Source organism: Pinus tabuliformis, chromosome 8 (genome assembly GCF_031772625.1).
Source record: "Pinus tabuliformis cultivar Carrire ecotype Pingquan chromosome 8, CPIR1, whole genome shotgun sequence".
NCBI classification, from domain to species: Eukaryota; Viridiplantae; Streptophyta; class Pinopsida; order Pinales; family Pinaceae; genus Pinus; species Pinus tabuliformis.
In genome coordinates, this window is record NC_142294.1 from 304,135,301 (window position 1) to 304,158,204 (window position 22,904).

Below are 22,904 nucleotides of genomic sequence, written 5' to 3' on the forward strand. Positions count from 1 at the left end.
AGCAAGTGCGAGTTTTTCCAGGACAAGATACAATATCTTGGACATGTAATATCAAAGGAAGGTATAATGGTAGACCCCAAGAAGGTAAGGGCCATTCTTGATTGACTAGTTCTAAAAGACATGGCAGATATAAGATCATTTATGGAAATTACTGGGTACAACGGCATATTTATAGAGGGTTTTTCCAAGATAGCACATCCCATAACTTCTTTGCAGAAGAAAGGTGTGAAATTTGTGTGGACACAAAGATTCTAGGAAAGCTTTGAGAGACTAAAACACCTTTTGACGATAGTACCGATACTAAAAATAGTTGATCCGGATAAAGAATTTATTGTATGTATAAATGCATATTTAGAAGTCCTTGGGGGAGTTTTAATGCAAGAGAGACATGTGGTAGCTTATGAGTCCCAAAAATTAAAGGAGCATGAAAGAACTATGTGATCCGGATTTAAACAGGAACGCAATAAAATACAGAGATAACCATAAAGACAGATATGCAGCGGAAATAATACCTCAATTCATTACTGTAAAATACTGAAATATGCTTACAAACAGAAATGGAAATAAACCAGCTAGGGCGATGGTAGCTTATCTCTGAGAAGAGATGTGGTGGCTACATGCCTCTGAACTGTCTTACAATGAGGCTCGAAGGCCTATTTATTGTTGAGAAACAATGGAAAACCCTTCATATTCCAAAACCTAACCCTAGAAGATGAAACGCCAAATTGTGGGCCCCGTTTTTGGGTAAGTTGGTACATCAACTTCCCGAGGTCGCGAATTGGTCGTACTATCTCCGTTTGACGTGCATGATAGCCCGTTGGAAAGATCTCTCCGAGGACTACGACGAAAAAGACAATTTTTACCAAAAAATCGCTGGCGGTGGATTTCCCAAAAAACGTCGTTTAGGGCCTCAAAACGGCTCCGAAAGTTTAGGACCCGAAAAACTGCTAAAAATAGTAAACTGTGCTATAATTAAGGAAACTGAAAAAAACTGTAAGAAGCACTAGAGGGGATCCAAGTGGAATTAGCGGGTGGCCACCAATATCCACCTGGATCATTCCTCCCCCCTTTGGAAGCAATGGTCCCCATTGCGTTGAGTTCCTCCATGAGATGAGGAAACTTCTGCTGCACTTGGTCCTTGGTGAGCCACTTGCCCTGGTGAAGGAGTTGTCCCGCTTTGACAACTCGATACAGTTGGATATTTTGCTGGCGAGTGTGCTTGATCTGTGTGTCCATGATCCGATCAGTTGCAGCTTGTTCCATGCAAGCTGTATTTAACTCTGTGGGTGTGAGTTGTTCTGCAATGTCGGACGTGTCTAGTAATGGTGGAAAGTATGGCCGAAGGCGGTCAACATTGAACACCGGGTGCAGGCCAAGGAATGGGGGAATGCTGAGCTCAAATGCATTGTCTCCCACAGCCTTGGTAATGGTGTAAGGGCCATATCGGAGTGGTCTGAGTTTCCGATAGGCTCCGGTAAGGCGTTCCTTTTGCAAATGCAACCAGACTTTGTCGCCCACTCGAAACTTGTGTAGCACCCGATGTTGATCATGTCGCTGCTTGTACTTGGCATTTGATTTCTCCAGAATGTCATGGACCTGCTGGCGAATATGTTGGATGTGCTCAATGAAGTTGTTTGCCTTATCTGTTTCAGACTGGACATGAGCAGAATCTGCGTGAGTAGCTGCAAATGGCATGGCCACATCGATGGGACATAGTGGCTGGAATCCCAATCCCACCTGAAAAGGGCTGTGGCCAGTCGAGCTGTGGAGAGCCCGGTTGTAGCTGTGCTGAACATAGGGGAGGCTCTCGTCCCATGTGCGTGGATTCTTTGAGTTGTACATGCGTAGAATGTGTACGATCATCCTGTTGACGACCTCAGTCTGGCCATCAGTTTGAGGATGGAAGGTTGTGGACTTAGTGAGTTTGGTGTCCAGCATCGACCAGAGGCTAGACCAAAATGTACTGAGGAACCTGCTGTCCTGATCCGAAATGATAGACTGTGGGATCCCAAAGTGTACCCACACTCGTTCAAAGAAGAGTTTAGCAGTGGCTTCTGCTGTGATATTCTTCTTGCAGGCCGCCATAATGGCCATCTTCGAGAACCTGTCGACGACCACAAAAACACATTCATTTCCATGCCTAGTGGAAGGGAGGCCTGACATGTAATCCATGGAGATGGATTCCCAAGGTCGACTAGGGGTAGGCAGCGGGGTAAAGAGGCCTTGCTTCTTGATGGTCGGTTTGGCAATGGCGCAAGCAGTGCATGATCTTATGTACTTTCCGACATCCTGTCGAAGATTCGACCAATAGAAATATTTCTGCAGTACAGCCACCGTTTTTTCAACCCCAAAATGCCCAACGGCCCGACTGTAGTGTGCTTCCCAGATCATCTTGGCACGCTCGCTTGACGGAACACAAAGGTGACCCAGGTGGCATAACAGGTCGTCCTGGAGGTGAAAATCTGGAACATGTTGACCCTCCAAGAGTGTCTGGTATGTGTGGCCGAATTCCGGGTCGCTTTTGTAGAGCCGTGGCCAATCAGAAGTCTCGTGCCCACAAGAGTTGAGCACGGTGGTTAATGCCATGATCGGTGGTCGACTGAGGCAATCTGCGACATTATTGGTGTTGCCCTTCTTATACTTGATATTCAAATGGAACTGTTGCAGGTATGTGGACCACTTCTGATGGCGATCATTCTGCAATTTCCCTTGGGTCTGTATGAACTGCAGGGGTCGGTGGTCTGTGTGGATGACCGTTTCCTTCCCCAAAATGTAATGCTTCCATTGTCGACAGGCCTGCACAATGGAATACATCTCTTTGTCATAAGTGGGATACTTCCGGATTGTGTCTGAAAGTGTCTCACTGTGATATGCCACTGGATGCCCATGTTGAGTAAGGACTGCCCCAATAGCATAGTCAGAGGCATCTGTCTTGACCTCAAATGGTTGTTGCAAGTCTGGTAATGCAAGAACTGGTGCTGTGCAGAGTCGATCTTTCAACTCTGTGAATGCCTTCTGTTGAGATTCAGACCAAAAAAAAAATTATTTTGCTCCTCCCTTGGTGACCTGACTCAAGGGCCAAGTGATATGAGAAAATCCCAACACGAACCTGCGGTAGAAGTTGGCAAGGCCTAGAAAGCTGCGAAGCTCTGTCAGAGTTGTTGGAGATGGCCAATCCCGAATGACTTGGATCTTGGCTGGATCCACATGCACCCCCCGTTCATCAATAATGTATCCCAGGTACTGAACCTGGGTCATGCCAAAAGTGCATTTCTCCAAATTGGCACATAACTTGTGTTGTCGCAGTGTTTGGAGAACCTGTCGTATGTGGTGGAGGTGCTCTTCCCAAGTCTTGCTAAAGATCAAGATGTCATCCAAGTATACCACTACAAATGAGTTGGTGAATGGCCGCAATATGTCATCCATTAGCCTCATGAAGGTTGCAAGAGCATTCGTCAATCCGAAAGGCATAACCAACCATTCGAAAAGGCCCTCCTTGGCTTTGAAGGCAGTCTTCCACACATCGAAGGGTTCGATTGGTACCTGATGATATCCTGACTTCAAATCGATCTTGCTGAAATATTTTGCCCCCTTTAGTTGGTCTAGGAGGTCATCAATCCGTGGGATTGGGTACCTATTACGGATAGTGATCTTGTTCAGCGCCCGATAGTCAATACAGTGTCTCCAAGTCCCATCCTTCTTTTGTACCAGCACGATCGAGCTCCCACAGGGCGATGAACTCGGACGGATGTGACCTTTTTGCAGCAACTCCTGAATCTGCCTCTTGATTTCATCGTTCTCCAGAACAGAGTGCCGATAGATTGGTCCATTGGGCAGCGGCGAACCTGGGGTTAGATCAATGGAGTGCTTGACCTGACAGTGCAGAGGAACCCCTGCGGGGGAGGTGAAGATGTCCTCATACTCCTCCACGACCTTGTCCATCTGTAGTTGTCGTGCAGAGGGGCCCTGTCTGGAGGTCGTGGCCACCGTCTTCTTCTTTTCTTGAGGGCGTATCATCAGGAAAACAAACTTCCTGGTTTTGGAAATGAGCTTACTGCATTGTTTTGCAGTAACCAAAGAGATGGCGGTAGGCGGTGCTACCTCTGGTATCCTGTACAACTTATTTCCCAAAGTAACAATAACAGCACGGGGCCTTGACTCATACACAGCATGTCGCTTCCACAAGTATGGTTGTCCTAATAACACATCACAAACTTCAAGGGGTGCAATGTCACACAATACCTCATCCGTGAAGGGCTTGATGTTGTATGGAAGGCGACACTGTTGGCTCACGCGAAGATCCTGTCCTTGGTGCAGCCACCCAATGGTGTATGGTTGTGGATGTGCTGTGGTCGGTAAGCCCAGCCGTTTCACGACCTCTGCCGAAATGAGGTTCTTTTGGCTCCCGCTGTCGACAATGAACTGTAGCGGGGAGCCCTTTACCCACATCTGGGAGTGGAAGAGACGCTCCTCCTCCTCTGGATCTTCAGGTTCCTCCTTCTGGATCTTCGTGGTGGCAACAGTGGCGTTGGGCTCCGCATCGATAATCTGCTTCCCTTTGTCATTCCCCTTATCGAGTTCTGACTCAGAGTCAGAACATGCATCTGATTCTGAAACCTTTAGCTCGCCCACCAGTGACTGCTTGGCCCGACACTCACTTGTGTTGTGAGTGGAGCTCTTATGGAACTCACACCACTTTCTGGTGTCCTTTTTCGGCTTCGTGGCGCTGTTCTTTGCTTGCAGCTTTGGCAGGTTGTCTTGGGCCGCCCCGCCTTGGCTTTGTCCTTTGTTCTGCAGTTTGGGGGCACCTTTCCCTTGTTTCGGATTCGCAGACCCAAAGTCTCGCTTCTTCTGTTTAAACTTTTGCTCGACCTTGACGGCATATCGGTATGCCATGCCGAGCGAGGAGATGTTCAGGAATTCTATTTCTTCTTGGATGTACTTGTGCAGGCAACCACGGTATTTTAGTACCAAATGCTGCTCTGTATCCTTGATACCCAGCTTTGTGCGAAGGGTATGGAAAATATTGGTGAACTCTGGTACGTCTTGGTCCCTTCGCTGCCGTAGCGTGGTCCACTTTATGTATTGATCCTCATAGCTTCCGACAGGGTAGTACTGCTCCTTGATGGCATCTCAGAATGAATCCCAAGTCGGTGCGACTGAAAATAGTGAGCTTGTACTTTCATCTTTCTGTTCGCAGTAGGTTTCCCACCAATCCTTGACGTGGGGGGCTGCTTTGAGAAGAGCGAAAATAATCTTTTCCCGACTGGAAAAATCATGAACAGAAAAATAACCCTCTAGCACATTTAACCATTTATCGACAGCATCTGCGCTTATCTGACCCTCGAATATGGGGATTTCAAAATTAACTTGTACCTTAAATGGTGTGGCGTTTCCAGAGTTGTTGTTGGAAGCCGATGCGTCGCCCCTGGGTAGCCGCTGAAGGATTTGGGCAAAGTTGTCCATCATCGCGTTCCTTTGTCGCTCGAGGGCTTCTTCGAGCAAGATTTTGATAGGATCTCCTGCCCCCTCGTCTTTCTTTTCATCCGCCATGGGAGGCCGTCGGGATTTGCGAGGCTGGTCTTGCAAAGGTTCGACCGGTTCAAGCCCTAACTCCTTATATCCCGACCTCGTTGGGGACATGCAAAGAAAAACAGAGAAGAAAAGCAGACCGCTCTGATACCACTGATCCGGATTTAAACAGGAACGCAATAAAATACAGAGATAACCATAAAGACAGATATGCAGCGGAAATAATACCTCAATTCATTACTGTAAAATACTGAAATATGCTTACAAACAGAAATGGAAATAAACCAGCTAGGGCGATGGTAGCTTATCTCTGAGAAGAGATGTGGTGGCTACATGCCTCTGAACTGTCTTACAATGAGGCTCGAAGGCCTATTTATTGTTGAGAAACAATGGAAAACCCTTCACATTCCAAAACCTAACCCTAGAAGATGAAACGCCAAATTGTGGGCCCCGTTTTTGGGTAAGTTGGTACATCAACTTCCCGGGGTCGCGAATTGGTCGTACTATCTCCGTTTGACGTGCACGATAGCCCGTTGGAACATGTTTATATTAAAGTAAAACCTAAGAAGAGTTCTTTGAGCTTGGGAAGTTGTTCTAAATTGGCCCCTCGGTTTTGCGAGCCATTTGAAATATTAGCCAGGTTGGGCCGATGGCCTACCAACTGACATTACCAACTCATATTAGAACTCATAATGTTTTTTAATGTATTTGTTTTAAGGAAGTATGTACATGACCCGACTCATGTAATTGATCGGCTTGTTGTATAGGTCGAACTAGAAGGAGAATTTCAGGTCGAGCCATTGCAAATTTTGGACTAGAGGGAGATTATACTCCGGAATTGAGCCATCGCCCAGGTTTAATTGCAACAGAATCACTTTGGGCCTGAAGAGGCTACTTGGGAAATGGAAGATGAGATGAAAAAGACATATCCTATGTTGTTGGAATGAAGGTTGATGTTGGTTAAAAACCGTGGACGATGTCCCCTTTTTAAGGGGAGGGGAGATGTAATACCTCTGGAAAGACTTATTTTGTAGCTTTTATTTATTTCTGGTAAATTAAAAAAGGTGCATTGGAATATTGTTTTATTTTCTAGAAAAGAAAATAACAATGAATGACAATTTATGTTAGAACATTAATCCGCTCAGAAATATGTTAAGAGGCTAACATGAGAGATTAACCTGTAACGATTAGGGGGAAACAATTGAAGTTAGTTATGCCCAAAAAAATTATAAATCATAGAAATTATTACCCTTGTTGAAGGGTTACATAGTAGCCTTTCCTTAAAAAAAGGAAAAGTCTTTTATTTGTTACCGGTATGCAAAAAATATATTTATACTTACTATTATGGAAGGGTTAGGACCATGGTTTATACCTAGGTTAGACACTTGGAATCCTAAGAAGCTTTGCATCACTTTCTGAACTCCATAGAGTTAGTCCTGAGTATGAGAGGGCTAGGACACATAGAACTAACAATGGTTTTCCCACTTCAAGAATCCATTTATGTCTTTGGAGTAGCAAGTAAATATTAGTATACACATCATTGTATATAAATATGTATACATATAGTTATCATAACTACTATTACCGTGTGTTTTTCATTAAGTAAGGAGTATTATATTCCATGTAATTAATAAACAACAAGAAAATAGGATGAGAGTGTCTGTGCATGACTAGGAATACAAAGATTTATTCCAAAAGGAACACCACATAATTGAAATATTCCAATAATGTAACCAAGCATAAAGTGTTCAAGATTTATCCAGTAACTGTAAACATAGTATTGATAGACATAAATCCAAAGTGGGTTCTTCTCATAATCGTTGCAAGACAAGTTAAAAGTTTAAATATAGTTAAGAGTTAAGCCATTGCATCATGTAGCAGAAGATTAGAAATGAAATGATATATATTGAAGGACACATCAGTCTAAATAAGCCCTAGGATGGGTTCGGCCTTCAGGGACCTGCATGTATCTACTTTATACATTTTTCACCACAATATGGTCTTGAAGCCTATGACCATAGAAATTATTGAATATAAAACTCTTTACATAGTTAAATAAAATATAAATAAAACCTTGGCCCTCGCATTTCTTCGAGCATGACTTCTCAAATAAAATAAGTGCAAAACCCTTGGCGGGAACAAGGTTTAATTAAAAATCTGTACAAGTTGAATTATGCAAATCAAGCACAAGATGTTGTAAGCCATGACCTGGGAAGAAGAAAATTTTGGCATTATTTAGAACCTGGAACCCATGTCTTGAGAGAGAGAATTTGATAATTTGGGTCATCACTCCTTATGCTTACCTAAGAGCAAAGTGGCCAAAGTTAGAATCATTCTAAATAGCCTAGAATTTGGGCAACTTGAGCGAGGGTTGTAAATACCTGAACGAAGGTAAGGGGATGTAGCCCCTCCAACAAGCAGACCTACAAGGACCATGAGAGGATGAGTGCGAGTCGACCATAAAAAAAGAAGGGAAAAAAAGCACTTCAAAAAAATCAACAATATGTTCATGAACCCTAAACCAAGGTTTACCCTGTGATGGGAACAAAATTTCACTTAACGAACCTGGAACTATGGTCATTTTGGAGTGGTTGGAACTTAAATCTTAGGGAACAATTAACTTTCGCAAAGGGGAGGAAAACCTTGTCACTTCTAGGCAATCCAAACCTGCCATGTTAACTAAGGAAGAATAATGGAGTTTGGAGGAAACCTAAATAGATTATGGATTACCAAATGAAAGAAAATCGAACTAGGTGTGAGCATTTCCACTCAAAAACCTTATAGTTTTTACTTGTGAAGTCAACGTTGGAACATATGCCTCTAGTACGACTAACTGAAGAGCCACGTCATAATTCATAAGGAAGTGTGGGAGGAAAGGGTATGCTTTTTTTGTTCTTCCGAAAAAGTGGAAACAGAAAAACATTTCATTTTAGAATGTGAGGCCTTCAAAAACAACAGGGAAAGTTGTGCAGATATGTTGACAGCGAGCTCTTGGGATAATCTATTTAACGAGGGGTTTGTCGAGAAGATGGGAGCATTTATTGTGAAGCTTCACAAAAAAAGGGTCGAATACATCAAGCAGATGAAGAAGCAATCTGTCCCATAGGCTATCTTTAGCCTCATGGACGTTAAAATAATTTCTTCTTCTTCTTTCTTTCTAAGATAAGAAAGAATTTACAAATAACCTCTTGAGTCAAATGAAAAGTAGCGTTATGGTTTAGACTCGCGGTGTAAATCTCCTCTCCTCGCAAGAACAAACATCACAATCATAGCTCAACGAAGGGTTTGGGTCAGGTAGTTACCCAAACCCTTACCCAAAGTAATCTACTATGTCCAATTTCCAAGATTAAACCCCGATCGTTGATGACAGCGAAGATAACACCTCAAACAAGAGGGTTTAACCATGTATCATACCGATATGACATGTGTTCAATCTACGTGTTTTCCAAGCTATGATGACCTCCGCATTAAGTATAGAAACATAATGCACCTCTAGACATTGTAAGGCTTCTCATCGAAGGCTTCTCATCAAGGATGAATATATGTTAAAACTATGAGGAACCTTTATTATGAGTTCGAAAATTGAGGTGTTACATTATTGACAGGTCGAAAAGGCCAATACCATACATTTGATTGAAAACTCAAAGGAGTATAATATATACATATATATGTGTCAAGAGCAAGTAATACAAAGGGACAAAACATTAAAACAAGTGCCATAAATATATACGTATAAATGTTATGTATTATTAAGTTGCCTCTTTTTTAAAAAAACACACACATGAGGTCAAAGGTCTTAGGTTGCCATAATGAAACCAAGTCCAAATTTAGCTTAAGGAAGCCTTATGGAAGGGTTATGCACTAACAATGAAGGTTCATGATATAGTGTAAGGTTCATGATATAGTGTTGTAAGTGCATACGAACCCATGGGAGTGAATGGAGATAAAGACAATGTATACCAAGGGGAAGACTATATAAATTTGTTAGATGGTTGCAAATAAAAACAAAAAAAAATTGTGCAAGTCACATCGCTACTAGTTTTCAAAGTAAATTGAATTTATTCTTGTAAGTTCTTACAGAGAAATTTAAGGAAGATAGAATTCCTCAACTGCATTTTTTTTTTAATTGCTAATTATGTAAGTAAGTTTAATAGTTTTATTACGAGATGTTACATCCCCTAACTAACAGACACAATGAAACCATGTTTGCATAATTTAGATCTCGTTATGCCAAGAGACACATTCTACAGAACTTTGAACAAAGGAACATAAAATATGCAAGTATTAGACAATTAACAAGAACCCCTTAAAAAATGACTACTTCCCCTAACTAACAAACACGGTAAAACCATGTTTACATAATTTAGATCTCAATGCACCAAGAGGCACATTTTACAACCCAATAAGAGGGACATGTATAATTCCTTCCATGTTCAACCTCGAGTTGACACATGTCCCTTTTAAAATAAATAAATAAATTATTTAATAAAAAACAATGTTGGCTATAATAAAAAGTAAAAATGAAATGACATGTTGGATTAGTTTTAATTAAAGTAATTATAAAATATCAATAATCTCACTTTCACTCTACTCTTTGTTGATATTTATGATATTACAACAAATATGAAAGAGATATGGTAAAATATATATATATATATATATATATATATATATATATATATATATATATATATATATTTATTTATTTATTTATTTTCCCAAAAGGAAAAATCGTAACTTTTCATTAATTTTGAAAAATTACATATAGTAGATGCCTATGGCATATGCATAATTGTTTGGCCTAAGCCAGTCAAGTAGCTGTCAAAAAAATATAAGTTATGGCTGAAGCCATTCCCAAAAAAGCTGTACATATTCACCTCACAGGGTGTACTCATTTTGTCTAGTAAGCAGAGTAGAAACATAAATATATACATATAAAGATACTGTGTATCAACTAAAAATAAACCAAAAATTTAGGGCCTGTCCGCCCTAGGATATGCCCTATCAATGTAGGGTCGGTGATAATACTGATACTGTTCTGCACCAAACTGTTCCTGAATCATCCACAGGCCTCTGGGGTGTGTCGTGGCCTCCTTGGATAATTTGTCAGCAACCTCGTTACGTTCCCTGTAAATGTGTTGACAGGTGATAGAGTTAAATTGTGCCTTGAAATCCATAATTTCATCCAAGATGTTCCTAAGTGTATGAGCATGACAATTATTGATGTTATTGAACCAATTAATGATGATTTTGGAGTCTCCGAAGATCTGTAGATTAATGCATGAATGTGCCAGTGCAAAATGCAAGAGATGTCTGAGTGTGATCAGTTCTGCAAAATTATTGGTTCCCTCTCCCAATCCCAGTTGTATTTTGTAGTGGTGTTGCTCAGATAGGAATAGAATGATTCCCCCCCCCCCCCACATCCCTGTGCTTGGGCGGCTCCATCAAAGTATGCCCACGGTATGGAGTGATCGATCGTCTCAGAGGTGCGGGAGTGGATTGTAGGAGGGTGAGATTCATCAGGGATTTCATGGTAGGCTGCGATAATTTTTGTTGTTGTAAGTGGCCATCGGGCCTCTATTCCTTTGAAGATGATTCCGTTCCTTGTCAGCCAGATGGACCAACAGATAAGGAGAGGGAGGCATAGAGATTTTGCATCATGATTCGCAGCAGTCCAGTTGTTCCATGCTTCAAGTATCGAAAGACCTTGCCAGCTGCCATGTTTGGAAAGGAGGTTTAATACATGTTGCCACAGCTGTGCACACTTCAGGCAGTGGAGAAATAAGTGGTCATTTGTCTCCTCAGCCTGTTTACAGAGAACACACCAATGTGGTCCATAGTGAGATCGGCGCATAAGGTTTGCTCCGGTTGGTGTCTTGTTTTTGAGCACGTTCCACATGAAGAGTCTGGTTCTTGGTGGTGCTTTGAGCTTCCAATCTTTCCCCACCAGTCCAGAAGTACAAGTGGTTTGCGCTCATTGAGAAGGTTGGGATAGCCAACTTTTGGGGAGTACTTACCATGATCGGCCGGGGTCCAGATAAGCTCATCGAGACCTTCTTTGATGCGCACATGGGCTTCTTTCAGGGCATTTATGTACCCTTCCCAGATCTGCTGCCAGTGTTCGGGGATACCCAAATTTTGAGCAGATAACCATGCCTGTTCGAAGATGGAGCTGTTCTCCAAATCTGTTATCTATGCAATCACATTGATATGCCTCTGATTTAGAAAATGGATGAGACCTGGAGGTAATTGATGCATGTTCCCCCCTCCTATCCACGGATCCATGCCTATACGGGCCAAATTGCCATCATTTATTCTCCATGCGAGACCCTCTCTGATGAAAGGCAAAGTATGCAGTATTGCTTTCCAAACCATAGATACCCCTGTTCGAGGCCAGGCGGGTATACGAATCCAGTCCATAAGATGATGAGGCCAGATATATTTGTGGTATGAGACTTCAGTCCAGAGGTTTTGTGTAGTGAGCAGGATCCAACCCATCTTGGCTGCTAATGCATGTGCAAATACTGAGAGGTCTTTTAGTCCCCAACCTCCCCATTTCTTAGGGAGAGCGATGTGCTTCCATCCTACCCAAGCAAAAGGTTTTCCCTCTTTATATCCATTCCAAAGGAATCTACAGCAGATCTTCTGAATGCAAGCAAGAATTCCTTTAGGAATCCAGGCCAGCGACATCCAATAAACGGGGGTAGCCTCCAAGACAGATTTAATGAGGACAAGTCGACCAGCTCTGGATAGGAATCTGTGGTTCCAATTTGTTAGTCGCTTCTCAATTTTGATCACAAGCCAAATCCAATCTGCAATCCTGTAGCAGTGGGGTTTGATCCAGAACCCCAGGTACTTGAGGCCATCCTCCAGATGATGTTGTTGAAAGGGGAAATTTTGATGAGAAATTCTGGCTTCTAGGGGAGATGTATTGGAGAGGGTGATGGTAGACTTGGAGTGATTTGCTTCCATGCCAGTAGCCAGGGAAAAAAGAGTGAGGATATCATGGAAGGTAGTTGAGTCCCTATGGCTTCCATTTAGGAATATAAGGACATCGTCAACAAATAGTAGATGGGTGAGATAGCAGTGGTCACTCATTTTCAGCCCTTGTAGTCGCCCATCCCTCTTGGCCGATGCAATGAGTCTGCTGAGGCCTTCCATTACAATCAGAAAAAGAAGCGGGGAGAGTGGACAGCCTTGCCGAAGGCCTCTCTCAGCATGGAAGAAATGAGATGCAGAACCATTTATGAGGACACTGAAGGTTGCCGAGGTGATACAACACATGATCCAGTCGATGAAGGGAGGGGGGAAGCCCAGATGGGTGAGGATCATTTTGATATAGAGCCAGCTGACCCGATCAAATGCTTTAGCTAAGTCAATTTTGAGGATTGCCCCTTTTAGCTTTTTTGTTTTGATGGAATGGAGGGCCTCTTGGGCAGTACCAATTGCTTCATGGATTTGTCTGTTCTGAAGGAAAGCAAATTGTTCAGGGGAGATGTGGCGAGATAGGATGGGTCTGAGCCTGTTAGCAAGAATCTTGGCAATGATTTTGTATAGACAGTTACAAAGGGAGATGGGGCGAAAATCATTGAAGGATGCAGGGGAGTCGGATTTAGGGATCAGGGCAATGAAGGTGGAGTTAATGGCCTCATACATACGCCCAGAAGTCCTGCATTCTTCCACCACCTTAAGCAGGTCTTGTCCAATGAGCTCAAAAAAAGCAAGGTAGAATTCGATTGTCCAGCCATCCGACCCTGGACTTCTATCTTTTTTGAACCATTTCAATGTACCTTCTAGTTCCGCCTGAGTGACGGGGGATGTGAGCTCCTCAGCTGTATCCATGTCCACAAATCTGGGGAAGTGTCCCGCAATTCTGACAATTTCAGCAAGAGTGGCACCAGGGGGTGCCTTGAAGAGGTTCCTAAAATGCGAATTCCCCAGGTGGGAGAGCTGATTAAAGGTAGTTTCCATGCTCCCATCTTCCATGGGCATATTCCAGATAGTATTGGTGACTTTCCTTCCCTTGGAAAAGTTTTGGAAGAACTTGGTGTTCTCATCTCCTACTTGTAACCAGACCGCTCGACTTTGGAGTCGCCAGGTTTCTTCCTGTTCCTTCAAAATTTTGATCTCTGATTTTCCAGATTTATTAGATGAGACTTTGCATCAGCAGATATGAATCCCCTGCTCTGGTCATCTAGAAGAGTGGCCAATGACAGTTCAATTTCAGCAAGGGTATGGTCATCCCTCTTAGATTTTTCCTTAGCCCAGTTAATGGAGAGTCTCTTGAGCTTAGAGAGGTTGGAGCAGAAGCCTTCTGCCAGAGATCTCCCCCTAGATGGCGGGTTTGTAAGCCAGAAATCAGTAACCAGCTGAATGTAGGATGGGTTCGCAAGCCAGGTGGAGTTGAATTTATACGGTGCCCTTGGTTTTTGAGGGGGGCCAAAAATCTCCATATAAATGGGGGAGTGGTCCGATATACCTCCAAAACCAACCCATTGTCTGTATAGGGAGAGTTTTTGTATCAGAGAGTCCTTAATCAGAAATCGATCTAGTCTCCTGGCCAAAGCAACCTCACCCACTCTCTGATTCCGCCAGGTGGGGAGGGGTTTTATCATAGGGATATCCGTCAGATGATGTTGTTCAAGCAGCAACTCCATAGTTTCTGTAAGCAAATCCACCTGTGCATTTGTCCCCCAAGATTCCCCGAAACCTATGGAGAAGTTCAGGTCACCACCAATGATGAGATTATCCAGGGAAGTGAGTGATAGATTGAGGAAGCGGTTCCAAAAGGCCTCTCTGCTATGACATGGCCCATATACATTGATCAAGCGTAGATCCATCCCTAGTTTAGATGAAAAAATGTCCATGCCAATGAAACCAGCACCCCCCCAGGAGGCCTTCAGGTTAATGGTACGGGGGTTATATCCCATGGCCAGACCTCCAGATCTCCCTATGACATCAAGGGATTGAAAGATCCATCCAGGCTTCAGAGAGCCGAGAGTGCGGGAGGTAATGTCAGCCGCTCCCAAAGTTTCTTGTAGGAATATGATATCAACAGACTCAGATTCAAAGAGTCTTCTGAGGGCTAGCTTTTTGGGTGAGCTAGCCAGGCCCCTGCAATTAAAGGAAATCCACTTCATGGGGGTGGATTTGAATGGGTGTTCATAGTTTTAAGAACCCGGTCAAGTGATGATTGTCTGCCCGAGGCCACTTCCGCCCTAGCAATAAGGATAGCTTTGGATAAATGGGATTTATGACCTCTGTTGGATTTGAGGGGGTGGGGAGAGGGGGTCAGGCCCAAGCCAGAGGGGGTAGAGTTGTCCTCAGATAAGGGGAGGCAAGGCCTGAGGTTGTAGGAGTGAAGGTATAGAGGAGGGGGATCAGGAGGGAAGGATGGGGGGGTGGTCGAGAGGACCGACAGGTGTGTGGCAAGGGGGCAGGGGATGGTGGAGTGGGAGTAATCCTGGACCGATGCAGATGCAGTGTGCATATGCAGTGCAGTACATGCAGGAGAAGAAATAAAAACAGAGTCAGAGAGAGGAGGAGTACCCGAGGAGCGAGCAGCCTCAGCAGCGGCCCTCGATCTAGTCATCGGTGAGGAGGGAGGACGGGGAGCGCTTGTAGTAGCCTGGTGAGATGGAGATCCCTTCTTGCTCATTGTCATGGCAGCTGGTGGAGTTGTCCCAGGGATGGATGTAGGAGCCTTTTCCGCCTCACCTTCTGGTCCCTTAGGAGAGTCCGAGTCCCTTCGCACCAATGGGCATTCCTTGAATAAGTGTCCCACTTTGTGGCACTTGCAACATCTGAAGGGGACTCCCTCGTAATCTAGGATTTGTATCCTGGTGAAATTCTTCCATTGCAGGGTGATTTTCTCCTCCAGTCCTTCTCTCGTATCAAGGTGTACCAGAATGCGAGCCAGAGATCTGTTTTTGGATTGTATATAGGTCCTATCGTAGTCCAAGTAGGTTCCCAGCATGTTCCCGATTCGGACAAACACATCTTCAGACCAATATTGCAAGGGGAGTCTAGGTAGCCTAACCCATAATGGTCCAGCCCCAATCTGTTCTCTTTCAGGATCGAAGAGCGGGCTCCAATGCTTCAGCATGACTGGGGCCATTTCGATGTGCCAGTATCGAGCAAGAGCCCAGTTGGTGTATTCCTCTTGTAGGAAATAGAGCACAAACTAGCTGCGAGGTAGAGTCTGCACTTCAGGTAGGTCTTTGAAGATGTTGCCCCAAATCTCCTTGACCCATAGGCTGAGTCGTTCTGCGGAGTAGGCATGGCCTCTAACCCTGCCCACCAGAACCTTGCCAACTGTGTTTACTACCTCACCCATGTTCAAACCTTCTCCAAATTTGAGGGTGAGATCCTTCCCCGAGGCCTTCACACACTTTACCTTTCGCTTACCTGATCTGGGCGCAGTCGGGTGGTCCTGTAGAGGGTCTGTCGTGCCCTGGTGCTCCTACTGGTGACTCTGCGCAGGGTGCCAAACCTTGATGACCGGGGTTTCGAAGCACCCAGATGGGAATGTCGTGGATGTAACCGCCGCAAAGGAGCAAGGTATGCCAGGCTCAGGGATAAGTTGCACGAGCACGACGAGATGTTCTAGCCCAGATGTGGGTGTGATGTGTGGCGAGCGTAAAAGGTCACCGGGAGGCAAGGGTTCGAAGGGCAGGGATGATGGAGAGCAAGCTGCGAGCAGGTGTAGGGTCGCTGGTGAGAGCGAGGGGCAGTCTAGCTCTGGAGAGTCGATGGAGAGGGTTGCGAAGGGGAGGCTGGATGTGGACGACCCAAGTAAGGTAACCACAGGAGGCGGGATGGAGCGAAACGAAGCAGTCGAATCTCGGAGAGCGGTTATAGCCAGCGTAGGGTTAGGGATTCTAAAAATAGGGATATCGGGGTTAGGGTCAATGGAATAATCAACCTCCTCGATGTCCATTTCCTCCATGCTGCAGCAAAATCGGGGGTAACAGGAAACGACGAGGTCAATAGAGGGCGTGGAGGGTATCCAACAAGTAGCGTGGGGTGACAGCGAGTCTGGAACGGAACCAGCGGTTACAGAGGGTAAAAACTGCGATTAGTTGTATCCACTATTCGGAACGATCGCCATCGTCCTTCGCATGTATTGCCAATTATCGGTAAAAATATTTCACTATCACACTCAACCATAAATGAAATATTTCCATGTTCTTGTAAGTAACCTAATTTTATACCTTGTCAAGTGGGTGTAGCTCACATGGTAGGGAGGAGTTTCTCTTATCCTTGCCACTCGGTTCCAGTCCTACCGAAATTGACATGCTCACTCCTTGGGAGGAATTTCTACATGAAAGATAGTCAGCTCACCTAAACATGGTTGGGTTTTCCATGGATGTAGCTAGCGTCAATCTCACCTAGACATGGGTGGGTTTTCCGTGGATGTAGTTAGTATCGATCTCACCTAGACATGGGTGGGTTTTTCGTGGATGTAGCTAGTGTCGATCTCTAATACAGTGAACTATACGAAAAATAAATAAATTATATCAATTTTAAAGAGAGATAAAATAATAAAAAACTCTTATATTTTCAATTTTGAGTATGTCGAAGACACTGGTTCAAATACGGTATTGGGAAGCAAGGATTGTGGAACCTCAATATCCATGAGTTTTTTTGCCAAGTAATATTTCTATTCTCTCTCATCCATCTCTCTATATAACTCTTCTACTTTTTAAAAATATTTCAATACATGACTTAAACTATTTGAATATCCATATTAACTAATTTATTTTAATATCAACTTCATATAGAGATAATGAAAACATGAAAAATAAATACATAAATTATTTTAATGTTAACCATAATAAAATATTTCAAAAGCCAAAGAAAAGAAGTAATTAAAAGAAAATAAATTCATTTACTTCCTAAAAATAAAAACAAGAAGAAAATGAATAATTCATTTAATTTTTAATATAAAAAATTAATATATATCAACCAAAAAATATTAATATTAATAATAATAAATCTAATGTAAATCATAAATAAAACATTTTAATATAAAAGGTTAGATAATATTAATATGCATTTAAAAATATAATAAAAAATTTAATGTAAATCACAAATAAAACATTTCTATATAAAAGATTAAATAATATTAATATGCATTTAAAAATGTATTAAATATTTTAATGTGAACGTGTTTTAATATATAAGTTATTTTAATAGCCATGTTAAGCAAAATATTTTAATGTCAACTATGTTTATATTATATATAGTTTAACAAAAAAAATTATGTAAATTTGATAGAAAGCAATTGGAAAAATAAAATAAAAATCTTATACTTCAAATATTTCAATTAATCTAATTATTTTACATTTTTTTAAGGCAATTTTGTTTGAAATCTAGTGAAATTTGTTGAAATTACAAATTTAAACTATGTAGTGTACACAATCCAAGTGTCCAAGAGAATTTTCAAGAAATTGAATCCATTTATGCATTCAAAAATGTTGTTCAAACAATAAATAATTACACACTTTGTCTCTCTCTATATAGTAACCACTGATCTATCAAGTGCTGAGAGTGATCAAATCTCTCTAGTTGCCAACCCTTTTTCAAGTCTTGCACTTTAAAAATGGTTGGCACCTCAAAACATTTCATCCCTCTCAGCTCCTAGTAAATCTGTGGTTAAAATAGATCTATACTGACATAGTCATAATTCTGAAACATTAATGTAATCATATTATCTTACCCATCTCAAATAACCTAAAGGAAAAAATCCTGTTATCTCTCTATTACAGGAAAAGTTGGTACTCAGGCACACACCAGAATTCGGTTCTTGAAAAAGATTTTAATCTACTCCGAAGCATAAGAGAGAAACACTGTCGGACATGGTATAAATACTCCCACATGAAAACACGATCCGACCATGCTCTGTGCATATACGACAAGACGGGCCTTCTTTCATAGGTTTATCACATGTACAGAAGATCCCAATCACAAGAAAAGGCTTTATATTAATAGCAAATCACTCAAATTTATTAGATGCCAATTCCAAGACAATTTATGGAAAAGTATATGCATAACTTCAATTCATTGAATAATTTTACAATCTGTAAAATTTGAAATACAAATTTCCATTTCAACATGAGGAACATGGGGATAACTAGGATTATATTTGTAAGTGACATTCAAATTCAAACCGTACATAAATGAGCTTCAATTCAATCTCATAGTGATATGATAGTAGCTTCTCGGCCTTGTCACAAAGTCATTTATGGGTGCTTGCATCTGAGAATGATTCATGCCAAAATCCTCAATCCCAGTTCTTTCCATCAAAGTGTTTGATTTCAACATACTTGATAGTACCGGGGTCAACACAATTAAGATTCAGGGCTACCCCAGCCTTACCTGGATGGTCTCGTTGGATGTAGTATGAAGTTATGCCACAGATCTTGCAGAATATATGCTTTGCGGTATGAGTTCCGAAAGTGTAGGTTGTTAGACACTCTTTAGATTCTTCTTGCAACTGGAAATCACATTCTGGGACCCCAAAATAGATAAGGCCTCGCATGGAGCAATTAGAGCAATTGCATTTCCCGGCTTTAATGTCCACGGGTGCCCGTGCTTCCCATCTCACACGTCCACAGTGACAACCGCCCTTATGGACAACAAAATCGTCCATTACGAGGAACTGAGGGTCAGCTCAACGAATCTTCCACTAGCTGGGGATATGCTAATAATGCAAGCCTTACAAACGTCAAGTGAAAGCAGCACCTGTAGTGCACTGGTAACTAGTTAGATCATCTAATTAGCATTCTTGACACTAGCTTTTCAACAACATTATCTGGAGTTGGCCTAATCAAACTTTATGATTGAATGAATTGCGAATAGCTGTCCAAATAAAACCCTGCCATTCAGAAACTCAAATCTACTATACATGTGAAAGAATCAATTAAAAACCATTAGAACGTTTCATATCCATGTGTCTTTGATGTTCCAAAACGCACCAAATAACTAGGGACCTTAAAAGCATTCGAGGCATTGAAATATTTTGCTATTCATGGATTCCATTTCATAACTGCTTCCCATATTGTTGTTCAGGATACATTCCCTGAATGTTTTCCAAAAGAAACAATCATTTTAATCCAGGCATTTTTGACTAGCAATCCAATCTTGAGGTCTAAACTTCTGTAGATGACATAAAATGAAATTCAACTTCCGTTTTAACTTCTATTTCATTCTCAAACCAGGCAGGCTTTCTATAGACAACCCTTTAATTTTTTGTGAGGTACACAAGGAAAACAGGGAAACACCAATCGGTTGAGTTATTTCTGGAACACATTTCATCCTAAGTCGCTCTTTACATCTATACGATTTCAGTGCTCACCACGGTCGTGAATGCTAATGCAGTATTCACAGCCCTGAATCTCTTTTAAATTATTGAGCTAGTTGGCTGAGGCCGAGATGAAAAATATATTATAAAAGGAAGTCAACAGAGTTTGCTATAAAATGTTTTTAAGAGAAGGAAAATGATTGGAACATAAAATTGGTGACAAAGAAATAGAAAAGATAATGCATTACTAGTCATGTTAAGTTCAAATACAGGGTATCTATTGTTTTCTAAGAATGAAATATCCTGGAGCATATACTGTAACTCAATATGTTATTTATAGCATGGACAGAAGCAACCAAGATTTCTACCAATATTAGCACTTATCATACCCTTCCACATAGCTCGTTTAACAGATCCCAATTCTATCCATAGCCAACTAAATCTTCATGCTGGGAATGCTTTCCATCCACTTCCAAAGGAGTCTCTCAAGTTTGCAGTATTATCATTGTCACTAATGTTGTAGTATTATCTGTTAAATATTCATCAAAATGTGGACAGATCCCATAGCCCACTAAATCTTCATGCTGGGAATGCTTTCCATCCACTTCCAAAGGAGTCTCTCAAGGTCGTAGTATTATCATTGTTACTAATGTTGTAGTATTATCTGTTAAATACTCGTGAAAATATGGACAGAATTTAGATAATCGCTGAATGCATATTATTCACAATGATATACATATTTATACGATGTCTAATGACCCTTGGTTTTCATATACCAAGTGGTCTCTTGGACTCCAATGACTGTTCACATTCTAGACCATAACCCCCCTTGGCGGATTAGGTGTCCAACATTCCCCCCCTTAATCCGAAGGGGTATATATGAGTCCAAGAAGAGAGTTGTAATACAAAAATGCAAAGATGCATGGCAGCAATTGGCTGAATGTGCTCTTTGAAATGATGGTATAAGGTGGGAGAACTCGAGGTCTCAACCAGTGGTGGTTTAAGGATGACCACCAATATTGGAATGCTTAGTGCAGTTCCTGGAACAGTTCCAAATCTCGCTAGAAGTTGAAGTCTTTTGCTAGGGGTAGTGCTCCCTAATGTTGTGAAAAGGGAGACCATTGAAGTCTGAACCTGGAATGCTTGATGCAGTTCCTCGAACAGTTCCAAATCTGGCTAGAAGCTGAAGTCTTTGCTAGAGGAAGTTTTTTGAAAAGGGAGACCATTGAGGTCTCACCCTGTGGTGGTTTAAGGAAGGCCACCAACCAAAGGCATGCTCATGAGGAATTGCTCTGTCTCTGGCTACAACTCTGGATCTGGGTATGGCTGACTTTGGCTCTAGGCTCAGGCAACAAGCTCAGGCTATGGCTCAGGCTTGTTTGACGTATCTTTGAAGCTTGTAGATGACCATCAATTCCCCCTTTGTCAGATACAAGGTGAGAAGAGGAAGAAATCTCAACTGCAAGGCATGTCTATACTCGAGAACAATTTTTGTGCTATGACCAAAATACCTTCTTGGTTGTTGAAGCCCATTGCCAAGAAGTGATCCATCCAAGGTGAATTTTTGTTCTCGCAGGAGGCTTGTTTCTGAAGTACCTGTTTGAATGATGAGTGTGCTTACCATAATGCTCACAAGGGTGAAGATCAAAACAATGATCTTTCACACGGCCAACTCGATCACAATGTTGACATTTGACAATTTGTGGCTATCGTTGAAGAGGAGCAAAATATGGAACAGGTGAATATGACTAGTCTTGAAGAAATCCAGCACTATGACACTGGATTGGCTTGGAATAGTCTGAGATGTAAGAGGACACATCCTTGTTATATCCAAGATTAGTTTTGTGCTTGTTACTGACAAGCTCTTCCCAAGGTTTGATGATGGGCTTGGTAAGTGCAACTTGAGCTTTTGCATCTTTCTACAAAACTGCTCCTAAAATGGGTACTTGATGTGTCAACCTCAATTTCAATTTCTTGTTGCTGATGGGAGTTTGTCTCAATCTTAAACATAGGATTGTTTTGAATAAAAACAAGTTCATAATCATGTCTTTTCTGTTGTAACTCATCTTGTTGTAGCTATGTTTCAAGATGCAAAAAAACAATTTTGTCTAGTGCATTTTGTAGACAGATTCTAATATCGGAAAGAGTGTCCTTACCGATTTGGATAGTGTTGTCAACAACAGAGTGTATCAAAGCATTTAATAACTCTAATATTTCGCCAATTAGAGCCATTTTCTCAACAAAAATCATGGCTCAATAATCCCAATGAAAGTTGTAGCAAGGTTAGACAAACCCCAACTATTGAAGATTCCAAAAAATGAAGAATACCAGTTGTGTATTAAACTATCATTGAATATATAATGCAGGCATAAATATCTCTGGTATATGAGAACAATTCAAATGCCACTACAGCGTCAAGGGTTAGCTCAGTTGGTCGAGTTCCCGTTGCTAAGTACCTCGCCACTTGGGAGGTCACAAGGTCAAATCTCCTCGACGCCCTTAGGGTTTGGAGGGGCTTGTTTGGCCGGTGGGTTGATCTGCCTGGATTTTTCCCGTGGATGTAGCTGTCACCCAATTTCTGTGAACCGCCCTTAAAAAATACTCAAATGCCACTACATAGAACTTAGAGCTCGGTGAGAGACGAAAAAAATGTTGCCAGTTTCCTCGACTATCTAGAAGCAGGGAATGCATATAAATATCATCATACACACCACCATCTGTAGCAGGGCAGCAGGCCAGAAAGTTGAAGTCAAGAAAAAGAACCAACCATTTTAACGCTCACTATCTATCACACAACCAATAGACACAAACTTTTGTGGATTCAAGCTGAGAACAAACCACATTAACCTCAAAAAATCATTACAACACAATGGGCAGACAATTGGCCAGAAGAGAAAACTGTTTGCCACAATATTTAAGTAGGGGAGGCTATTGAAGTGAGGACGCGATTACCAAGAGGTTGAGGCTGCCAATTTCTAAACTAAAATAGTGATGTGAGGTTGACCTTCGCATTAATAAACAACAACACTATGCATGCAATACAAGAATTTCAATTTTCTTAACCCAA

The 22,904-nt window shown here is 41.9% G+C and overlaps 1 protein-coding gene across 2 annotated transcripts in view; it reads right to left on the reverse strand.

Annotated features, from left to right (window-relative positions):
- Positions 1 to 22,904, reverse strand: part of LOC149235339 (uncharacterized) — a 104,268-nt gene that overhangs the window by 4,145 nt on the left and 77,219 nt on the right. Inside the window, exons 2-3 of one of the 2 annotated variants that reach the window (XM_089372077.1) lie at positions 18,913 to 19,278; positions 10,577 to 10,659 (exon numbers count right to left, since the gene is read on the reverse strand). In XM_089372077.1, the coding sequence (XP_089228203.1) occupies positions 10,592 to 10,659; positions 18,913 to 19,186 (342 nt within the window). In that variant the 5' untranslated portion in view covers positions 19,187 to 19,278 and the 3' untranslated portion in view covers positions 10,577 to 10,591. Of the gene's footprint in view, positions 1 to 10,576; positions 10,660 to 18,912; positions 19,279 to 22,904 lie in introns of those variants that run through there. The other variant, XM_089372078.1, reaches the window with a different exon arrangement.